This window comes from Lithobates pipiens, unplaced genomic scaffold, assembly GCF_037356315.1.
Source record: "Lithobates pipiens isolate NorthernLeopardFrog02 unplaced genomic scaffold, aLitPip1_a1.2 Scaffold_73, whole genome shotgun sequence".
Taxonomy (NCBI): domain Eukaryota; kingdom Metazoa; phylum Chordata; class Amphibia; order Anura; family Ranidae; genus Lithobates; species Lithobates pipiens.
Window position 1 is genome coordinate 1,099,230 of NW_027507896.1, and position 11,024 is coordinate 1,110,253.

At 53.7% G+C, this 11,024-nt stretch overlaps 1 protein-coding gene across 1 annotated transcript; it reads right to left on the minus strand.

The window, feature by feature from the left end:
- Positions 1 to 1,537: 1,537 nt before the first annotated feature.
- Positions 1,538 to 10,668, minus strand: LOC143959407 (very long-chain specific acyl-CoA dehydrogenase, mitochondrial-like). The gene is made up of 4 exons (XM_077468047.1): positions 10,595 to 10,668; positions 3,913 to 3,985; positions 1,923 to 1,998; positions 1,538 to 1,842 (listed from the first exon to the last, which is right to left on the minus strand). The coding sequence occupies exons 1-4, from the start codon at positions 10,596 to 10,598 to the stop codon at positions 1,702 to 1,704; spliced, it is 294 nt and encodes a 97-aa protein (XP_077324173.1). The 5' UTR covers positions 10,599 to 10,668; the 3' UTR covers positions 1,538 to 1,701.
- Between the last annotated feature and the right edge of the window lie 356 nt (positions 10,669 to 11,024).

The following is an 11,024-nucleotide window of genomic DNA, read 5'->3' on the forward strand; positions in this document are numbered from 1 at the left end:
TCCCGGAGCAGTCGGGCCCCTGGATGGTAGAGGAGGAAGTCGGCTCCGGCCCGGATATCCACCATAGCAATGAAATGGAAGGCCCACTTCATCTGCTGCAAGGCAAGAAACTTTCACCCTACAGCTGTTATAAAGGGACGAATCCCGACCCTTCTGCAATCACATTCAGCGATCGTCCAACCTATGGAACGTTCAGCTCACCGACCGGCCGGAGTTCCATCAAGGAGCAGATCTCGGAAGTGCCTGATCTGCTGCTCTTATCCTGTAAAGCCCCCGTTGTGGTCACGCACAAGGGGGTCACGGGGGGTCACGCACAAGGGGGGTCACGCACAAGGGGGGGTCACGCACAAGGGGGGGTCACGCACAAGGGGGGGTCACGCACAAGGGGGGGGTCACGCACAAGGAGGTCATGGTAAGGCTCAGAATTTCCTCACGTAGTTTCAACTGGACCTCTTTCTTCTTCTGCTCGTTTCCATTGGCCGGAATTAGCAGGGGGAGAGTTACATCCATTTAGAAATGCCGACTCTCCTCAATCCTGATGGTCTCCTTAAAGCGAGACTCCGCCGAGACTCCGCGTTTTTTTTATTTTATTTTTATTTTTTTTAAAAGCCAGCAGCTACAAATACTGCAGCTGCTGACTTTTACAATAGTGACACTTACCCGCCCAGCGCGCCCGCGATGTCGGCACCCGAAGCCGATCTCTCGATCGTCTCTCTCAGGTGCTGCCGCCGCCATCTTGGGTATGGGAATCAGGAAGTGGAGCCTTTCGGCTTCATTTCCCGGTTCCCTACTGTGCATGCGCGAGTTGCACTGTGCAATAAGGACGGTCCCCGCTGTCTCTGGGATCCGTGTGTTTCCCAGCAGGCAGCGGGGGACTTGCGGGAAGGGGCGTAAGTTATGCCCCTTTCCGCAGAGAGCTATCCCGGAAGTGGGTGCAGATATCTGGATTATCCAGTTAACTGCACCCCCCTCCCCCCCCCTGAAAGGTGCCGATTGTGGCACCGGAGGGGGGGGGGGGAGGGTTCCGATGAGCGGAAGGTCCACTTTAGGGTGGACCTCCGCTTTAAGGATAAAGCAGCTTCTCATTGGCTCAAAGAAAATCACCATTCAAGGCTTAAGGACTGTACATCACACACAGCCTCCAGGAACCCCTCCCCCTCATATATATATATATATATCCCGTACCCCAAAATTTCCCCAGGCACCACCTGTAGGCTCCAGGATGCTCCTGAAATACACCCCCCCCCCCCCAGAAATTACAGGAAATCTACAGGAGTCATACCCCATACCTCTTCTTTCTCCCCCCCCCCCAGATATTACAGGAAATCTACAGGAGTCATACCCCATGATCCCCATACCTCTTCCCCCCCCCCCCCCCCCAATGATCCCCATACCTCTCCCCCCCCCCCCCCCCCAATGATCCCCATACCTGTTCCCCCAGATATTACAGGAAATCTACAGGAGTCATACCCCATGATCCCCATACCTCTTCCCCCCCCAATGATCCCCCATACCTCAACAGAGATCACACACAGTCCAAGATTGCACACTGTGTATTTCTGGCACAATCGGTAGAGTTATAAGGCATTTGTGAATGAAATAACTTGTAGAGCGCACAACGCAAAACGGAATCGCCTCAAGGCGCTGGAATCCGTACATCTATAATACATTTCAGTCTAAGAACCGTCCGCCGACCTTCCCTCAGAATCCCAGCGGGTGAGACGCCACCACCCCGCCGTTCTCTACCAGAGCGGAGGAGACGGAACGCAAGTTTCTGAAGAGAGCGGATCCCCCTCCTCCACTGCGCAGGCTCTTCAGGTTTCCCCGGACGCGCTCCGCTGCCTGGAAGAAGAGAAACAAGATGAAGACGAAGCGGCTTCACATAGACAGACCTCTAGAGCTACGGACAGACGTCCACTCACCTCCGCACACCAAATGTCACACAGGATCTTCTCATGGACGGCGGTGGGAAGACCCTCCGAGAGAGCGCGAGACGACCTGAAATACAAGACAGAGGATCCATCGCCAACCAATCAGCTCCTTTTTTATACCAGATCCAACATGGCTTCCATCATCCCCTTTCCAGAATATAGTGAGCCCCCAGCACCCCTACCCCCCCCCCCAGAACAGAGGGTGCCCCCACACACCCCTACCTACCCCAACAAACAAGCCCCCAGAACACGGAGTGCTCTTACCTATACACACCTACATCTACCCCAACCCCCCCTTCTCTTTCTTCCTCTACCCCAGAACACACGGAGCCCCTACCTACCCCAACAACCCCCCCCCCCGACTCAAAACACAGGGAGCCCCTAACCACCCCAACCCTCTTTCTTCTTCCCCTAACTCCAGAACACCGTGGAAGAAAGAAAGAGGGGGGGGGGGGGGGGTTGGGGTAGGTAGGGGCTCCCTGTGTTCTGGAGTTAGGGGAAGAAAGAAGGGGGGGTTGGGGTAGGTAGAGGCTCCCTAACTCCAGAACACAGGGAGCCCCTACCTACCCCAACCCTCTTCTTCCCCTAACTCCAGAACACAGGGAGCCCCTACCTAACCCAACCCTCTTCTTCCCCTAACTCCAGAACACAGTGGAAGAAAGAAGGGGGGGGGGGGGGTTAGGGTAGGTAGGGGCTCCCTGTGTTCTGGAGTTAGGGGAAGAAAGAAGGGGGGGGTTGGGGTGTTCTGGAGTTAGGGGGAAGAAAGAAGGGGGGTTGGGGCTCCCTAACTCCAGAACACCGGGAGCCCCTACCTACCCCAGCCCTCTCTTCTTCCCCTAGCCCCAGAACACCCGGAGCCCCTACCTACCCCAACCCTCTCTTTCTTCTTCCCCTAACTCCAGAACACCGGGAGCCCCTACCTACCCCAACCCTCTCTTTCTTCTTCCCCTAACTCCAGAACACCCGGAGCCCCTACCTACCCCAACCCTCTCTTTCTGCTTACCCTAGCCCCAGAATACCGGGAGCCCCTACCTACCCCAACCCTCTCTTTCTGCTTACCCTAGCCCCAGAATACCGGGAGCCCCTACCTACCCCAACCCTCTCTTTCTGCTTACCCTAGCCCCAGAACACCGGGAGCCCCTACCTACCCCAACCCTCTCTTCTTCCCCTACCCCCAGAACACCGGGAGCCCCTACCTACCCCAACCCTCTCTTCTTCCCCTACCCCCAGAACACCGGGAGCCCCTACCTACCCCAACCCTCAGAACACAGGGAGCCCCTACCTACCCCAACCCTCTCTTCTTCCCCTAGCCCCAGAACACCAGGAGCCCCTACCTACCCCAGCCCTCTCTTCTTCCCCTACCCCCAGAACACCGGGAGCCCCTACCTACCCCAACCCTCTCTTCTTCCCCTAGCCCCAGAACACCAGGAGCCCCTACCTACCCCAGCCCTCTCTTCTTCCCCTACCCCCAGAACACCGGGAGCCCCTACCTACCCCAACCCTCTCTTCTTCCCCTACCCCCAGAACACCGGGAGCCCCTACCTACCCCAACCCTCTCTTCTTCCCCTACCCCCAGAACACCGGGAGCCCCTACCTACCCCAGCCCTCTCTTCTTCCCCTACCCCCAGAACACCGGGAGCCCCTACCTACCCCAACCCTCTCTTCTTCCCCTAGCCCCAGAACACCAGGAGCCCCTACCTACCCCAGCCCTCTCTTCTTCCCCTACCCCCAGAACACAGGGAGCCCCTACCTACCCTAATGCCCCTCTCCTTTCTCTCTCTCGAACACAGAAAACCCCTACCTACCTACCCACCCCAAAACACAGGGAGCACTTGCCTACGCCTACCCTATAAAACATAAGCCAACCCCCTTTGGGTGGAGCCATACCTGCCTACCCCACTCCCCCATTCTACCTCCTTCCCCAGAATACAGGCTGCCACTACCTGCCCCCACCCCCTGCAGTGGTCGGAGTCACACCTACCTGGAGAGCACTACGATCATGGCGTACAGATCAATGGCGGAATCAGCGATTCTGTGCAGTATGAACTGTTCATCTGTGGAGGGAATGAGAGCGAATCAGCAGACAGACCTCACAAAATGGGAGGAGACAGTACCGCCTACCTAACGTGAACCGGTCATAACCAGAGGGACTGGGACACAGCAAAGGATGAGTCTCCATCGTGTTGCTGCAATCAGATCTCGACTTTCCTTGGCCGCCAACCCCCCTCCTCAGTCTTCCAATAGTACTTTAATATAAATGGGTGGGACTGGGAGGTAGGAAGGGGTGGGACTGGGAGGTAGGAAGGGGTGGGGCTGGGAGGGGCAGGACACGCGGCTCATCAATGTGGACCTCCTCCGGTGGATTGGTGACGTGTTGGTGGGATGTCTATAAAGCTCCGCCTATGATCCAGACTGAATATACAGGACTGTGCAAAAATCTTAGGCAGGGCAGAGAAATTCTGTGAAGGAAAAACGGTTCCAGAAATCTCGATTTTCATTATTTTTTTTTATTGATTTACAATAGCGAAGGTCCAAATCCAATCAATATTTGGGGTGACCGCCCTTTGGCTTCAAACCAGCATCAGTTCTTACACCCGCAATGTACAACCCCGCCCCCCCCCCCCCCCCGTCAGATTTTGTAGGATTGCAGTCAAGTATATAATTAACCAATTATACCAAAGCAGGGGTTAATGATCAATTTCATAAGTAGGATGAAATAACTGGGTGAGGAACAGCCAAACTCCGCTAGTAAGGGGAGGATTCGTGTCACAGGTCATCCACCGAGGCTGGGCTCAGCAACCAGACACAAGCGACTTATACTGCATCAGCAAGGGCGGGGAGAGCGTAGATGCAGGGGGCAGGGCGGATGTTGGGGAGGAGTGTAGATGCAGCAGGCAGGGGAGAGTAGACGCAGCGGGCGGGGGCGGCCATTGGGCGGGAATAGCGTAGACGCAGCGGGCGGGGGCGGCCATGGGGGGGGGGGGGGGGAAGAGCGTAGACGCAGCGGGCGGGGGAAAGAGCGTAGACGCAGCGGGCGGGGGCGGCCATTGGGGGGAGGGGGGAAGAGCGTAGACGCAGGGGTCGGCCATTGGGGGGGGGGAGCGTAGACGCAGCGGGCGGGGGCGGCCATTGGGGGGGAGGGGGAGCGTAGACACAGCAGGCGGGGGCGGCCATTGGGGGGAGGGGGGTGGGAGAGAGCATAGACGCAGTGGGTGGGGGAACATAGATGCAGCGGTCGGGGGAAGAACGTTGGGGGGAGAGCGTAGACACAGTGGTTGGAGTGAATGGTGGGGCTGTGTAGATGCATCGGTCGGGGGGGGGGGGAAGCGTAGACGCAGAAGTTGGGGGAGCGTAGACGAAGTGGTCGGAGTGAATGTTGGGGAGTGTAGACGCAGCAGTCAGGGGCAGAACGTAGACCCAGTGGTTGGGGGTGGAACGTTAGGGAGAGCGTAGACGCAGCGGTCGGGGGCAGCCATGGGGGGGAGCGTAGATGCAGAAGTCGGGGGAGCGTAGACGCGGCGGTCGGGGGAGTGAATGGTGAGGCAGCGTAGATGCAGCAGTCAGGGGAAGAACGTAGACCCAGCGGTCGGGGGGAACGTTAGGGATCGTGGACGCAGTGGTCGGAGAACATGGAGTGTAGGACGCAGTGGTGAATGTAAAATATTTGGCAGTTTGTTGGGAGGAAGGGTTGGAGAGCGGTACAATGATGAGCGTCTGCAGCCAACTGTGAAGCATGGCGGAGGTTCCTTGTAAGTTTGGGGCTACATTTCAGCCAATGGAGTTGGGAGATTTGGTGGGGGCGATTGGATGACTGCCATGCTGAGAAATCCAGGCAGATACTTCTCCATCATGTCATACCATCAGGGAGACGTGCGATTGGCCCCAAATGTATTCTGCTGCAGAGCCGGAAGGAGGAGTCCTGGAAGGGATGGTTTGGTCCCCACAGAGCCCCGATCTCCCCATCATGGAGCCTGTCTGGGATAAAGGATTGGAGGCAGCCGACATCCACAGAAGATCTGTGCCTTGTTCTCTACCTGACATAGAACCACCTACAATAACCTACCTGCTGAGTTCCTTCTCACACTGGGTGCAAACCTACCTAGAAGGCGGGGCACCCCAAATGTTGAGGTCGACCGATTTGGGTTTTTCTCGATGCCGATTTTTTTTTCTTCCCCCCCCCTTCATCTAATAAAATCTAACAGACACCTTTCACACCGGGGCGTTTTTGAGGCGCTTTTGGGCTAAAAATAGCGCCTGCAAAACGGCTCCCCCGCAGTCTGTGTGGAAGCCCCGAGTGCCGTCACACCGAGGCGATGCGCTAGCAGGAGGTTATAAAATAAAGTCCTGCAAGCAGCACCTTGTATACCCCTCCCCCACCTCTCCCGCCCATTGATATGAATGGGCACCATTGCTGAAGCGCATTCAATGAGATGCGATTTGGCAGCGGCGCTTCACGAGCGCATTAAACCTCTTCCTCGGCCGCTAGCTGGGTTACATGCGCCCCACTAGCAGCTGAATAGCACCGCTAAAATGACGGTAAAGCGCCGCTAAAACTGGCAGCGTTTTACCATCAACGCCTCCCCGCTCCAGTGTGAAAGCCGCCTTCATTTAACATTTATTAACCACTTTCAGCCCCGGACCATTTTGCCGGTCAAAGACCAGACCACTTTTTGCGATTCGGCACTGCGTCACTTTAACTGACAATTGCGGGTCGTGCGACGTGGCTCCCAAACAAAATTGACGTCCTTTTTTTCCCACAAATAGAGCTTTCTTTTTGTAGTATTTGATCACCTCTGCGTTTTTATTTTTTTTCGCTATAAACAAAAATAGAGCGACAATTTTGAAAAAAAACGCATTATTTTTTACTTTTTGTTATAATAATATATCCCCCAAAAATATATAAAAAAAAACTTTTTTTTCCCTCAGTTTAGGCCGATACGTATTCTTCTACATATTTTTGGTTAAAAAAAAAAAAAAAAAAAAATCGCAATAAGCGACTATTGATTGGTTTGTGCAAAGTTATAGCGTTTACAAAATAGGGGATAGTTTTATAGCATTTTTATTAATCATTTTTTATTATTTATTTTTTTTTACTAGTAATGGCGGCGATCAGCGATTTTTTATTGTGGCTGCGACATTGCGGCGACACATCGGACATTTTATACACATTTTTGGGACCATTGTCATTTATACAGCAATCAGTGCTATATAAATGCAGTGATTCCTGTGTAAATGACACTGGCAGTGAAGGGGTTAACCAGTGGGTGGCAGTGTATGGGGTTAAGTGTTCCTAGGGGCGTGTTACTAACTGTGGGGGGGTTGGGCTTTCATTTAGTGTACACTGATCTCTGCTCCAATCACATGGAGCAGAGATCAGCGTCACTAGTTGCTAGGCAGAACGGGGAAATGCTGTTTACACGGCATTTCCTCCATTCGGCCGCTCCGTGAGATGATCGTGGGGATGCCCGCGGGGCGATCGAGTCCGCGGGTCCCGCGACCGGACTCACGGGGGTCCCGACCAGCGCGGGAGCGCGCCGCCGGCGGCGCGCTCCGGATGGCAGGGCAGCATTGAATATTGGACGTACCTGTACGCCAATATGCCTGCCCCCGTGCCATTCTGTCGACGTACATCGCCGTGCGCTGGTCGGGAAGTGGTTAAACAAAACAATCAGTTCACTTGTATGTATCATTTAGATTAAAAACAAAAAAAACTATGTTTTAAATCAAAACATTTTGGATGAAAAAATAAAAATGGGCTAACTTTGCAAATTTTTTTTTTTTTTTATTGCGTTTGAAAGACCGCTGCGCAAATACCGCGTGACATAAAATATTGCAACAACCGCTATTTTATTCCCTAGGGTCTCTGCTAAAAAAAAAAAAAATTATATATAGTTTTTGGGGGTTCCGAGTGATTTTCTAGCAGGAAATACAGGACAAGTGTCAGAAAAGATTTAATCTTTAATGGTTAAACTGAGAACTTTCTCCACACAGAGATCAGATGATTGATAAGTAGAAAACTTTGTATCTCTTGACTCTTTTCTTGGCAGCCCAGAGAGGAGGGAAATCTCTTCTCTGATGTCTTCAGGCGACTTACATTCACTTCTATTACTGGAATCATTTGTAAGTCGCTGAAGAGATCATCGGCCTTTTTATCAGCACAATCCCCCCATGCTGATTAATTAAAAAAACTGCAAATATCGGCCGACCTCTAATATCTATATATATATATATGTCAGGGGGTTGACAAATTTGCTTTGAATTTAAGGAGCCAGTTTTTGTTTTTTTAGAATGGTATGGATTGTCAGCTCCCGGGGTAAGGCCACTCATTTTCACCCCCTATCCCTAACTCACAATGGAGCACCCAGTCAATAACTCCATTGAAACGCTGGTACATCAGGGTTATGGGCTGACCAGAAAGAGAGTAAGGCTGGCAACAGATGGAACTGGTTGCCACTGGCAGGTACGTGGAACTGCCAGATTGGCACCGGCAGGTGACACTGGTTTGGAACTGGCAGGTGGCACTACTGGCACATGGCACTGATTGGCAGGTGGCCCTGGTTGGTGATGGCAGGTGGCCCTGGTTGGTGGCACTAGTTGTCACTGGCAGATGGCACTGATCGGCGGTGGCACTAGTTGGTGTTGGCAGGTGGCACTGGTTGGCGGTGGCACTAGTTGGCACTGGCAGGTGGCACTGATTGGTGGTGGCACTGGTAGGTGGTGGCGAGTGGCACTGGTAGGTGGTGGCAGGCACGTGGAACTGCCAGATGGCACTGGCAGGTGGCACTGGTTTGGAAGTGGCAGGTGGCCCTGGTTGGTGATGGCAGGTGGCCCTGGTTGGCGGTGGCACTAGTTGTCACTGGCAGATGGCACTGATTGGTGGTGGCACTGGTTGGTGTTGGCAGGTGGCACTAGTTGGCACTGATTGGCGGTGGCACTGGTTGGTGGCAGGTGGCACTGACTGACGGTTGCACTGGTTGGTAGTGGCAGGTGGCACTGGTTGGTAGTGGCAGGTGGCACTGATAGGTGGTTGCAGGTGGTATTGATTGGCGGTGGCACTGGCAGGTTTCACATGGAGCACTCTGTTACTGAAATGTAACAGAGGAGCTGTCAGAATTGAGCTTGATGTCGGAATGGGCGGGACCCGGCCGGGGTGGGCGGGACTCAGCAGCTATCAAACACCGGCCAACGATTGGGCTGCTTAAGAAAAGGGTGTGTGTGTGGTGCGGCCACATACACGTAGCGGCCCGCCCAGATTCCATTGGCTGGTGTTTGATAGCTGCCGGGTCCCGCCCACCCCGGCCGGGTCCCGCCCACCCCGAACGGTTCCCGCCCACCCCGGCCGGGTCCCGCCCACCCCGGCCGGGTCCCGTCCACCCTGGCATCAAGGTGAAATCTCACACAATTTAGCGCGCAGCCTGGGGTTTGTGGAGCCCTGAGAGAGATGGATATATATATATAATATAATATATTGTGTGGCCCCATAATCTTCTCCTATTGCCTTGGGGCCCCATGAGTTGTCAGTCCGCCCCCGGGTGTGATGTTGTAAATGAAGACGCTTCCAGACATCAAAGTGTTAATATAAAGGGATATAGATATATATATATATATATATATATACATACACACACACAGAATACACATACTGAAAAGGTACTGGAGAGGCGGGGCAGATATAATCTTGGGATTTAAAAAAAATAAAAATAAAAAAAATAAAAATAAAAAAAATAAAAATACTGTCCCTGGTCTTATGAGGCCGGCAACCCTGATGGGGCCCCTAGTGGCATGGGGCCCTCGGGCAGTGCCCGAATGATCAGTCCACCCCTGATCACATCTGCCCAACACCTTTCCAAGTAGTGTGTTAAATATACACTCACACACACACACACACACAATTGTACTTAAAAGTTTGCATACCCCTGCAGAAATGTTGCCATTTATATTGAGAAGATGAGCGATGATTGCACCATTTTATTTAAGGACAGACAGGGGGTCACATGAAGCCATTTGACGATTGGTTGAGTCTTTACTGCACCACCAATAAACCCACCGCGGGGTGTGTCGGGGGTCGGGTGGCGAGGGGTGTGGGGGGTGTCGGGGGTCGGGTGGCGAGGGTGTGGGGGGGGGTCGGGTGGCGAGGGGTGTGGGGGGGTGTCGGGGGTCGGGTGGCGAGGGGTGTCGGTTATTTTGTGTGGAACTTGTACAGTAAAGACTTCTTCCTGGCAGCTCTTTTCTGTCCGAGGATCATCATATTTTGCTCCTTGGAAAACAAATCACGCCGTCTTTTCCCGGAGCAGCCGGTATTTCTCCGGAGGTGACCTGTCTGGATTTTTTTTTCTTTATATCCCAAACAGTTCCTGAAACCACAGGGGGGGCGCTCACTCTGCACTCCCGCCATTCAAGGAATACAAGGTGTTCCCTGATTGGACGAGTTGGAGAGGCGGGGCGGTCACGTGTCGGTCTAGTGTTCATTGAATGGCGGAGGTACCACGTGAGCGCCCCCCTGTGGTCAGTGTGAAGTGACTCCCCACATGGCGGCAATCACTAGAAATATATGAAGACACCGTGCCAAGCTGGACCAATGTGAGGGGCCACCCGACCCCTCTCACCCCCCCCCGATACCTCCAATGTTACTATAGAGACCCCCAATATACAGACAATCTTACCCATAATCTTCTTCCCGTATTTCACCAGAACTTCCTCCACCAACAATCCGAACTCTTCCAGAGCGCCGACAGCCTGAAACCAGGAAAAACACTGTACTCACCAGGCTCCACCCACAAAACCACCAGGCTCCGCCCACAAAACCACCACGGGCTCCGCCCACAATGCAACCACCACCATACTCTGCCCACAATGCTACCCCCACCGGATTCTGCCCACAAAATCACCACAGCTCCACCCACAATGCCATCACCACCACCGGGCTCCACCCACAATAGCCATGCCCCGCCCCTAATACTATCGTCGTGCTCTGCCCACATTGCTACCACCTAATACTACAGCAATGCCCCACCCCCCAATACTACCGCCATGCTCCACACCCCCCCATACATATTGCTACTGCATGATCCACCCATCATCCATTGCCGTTCT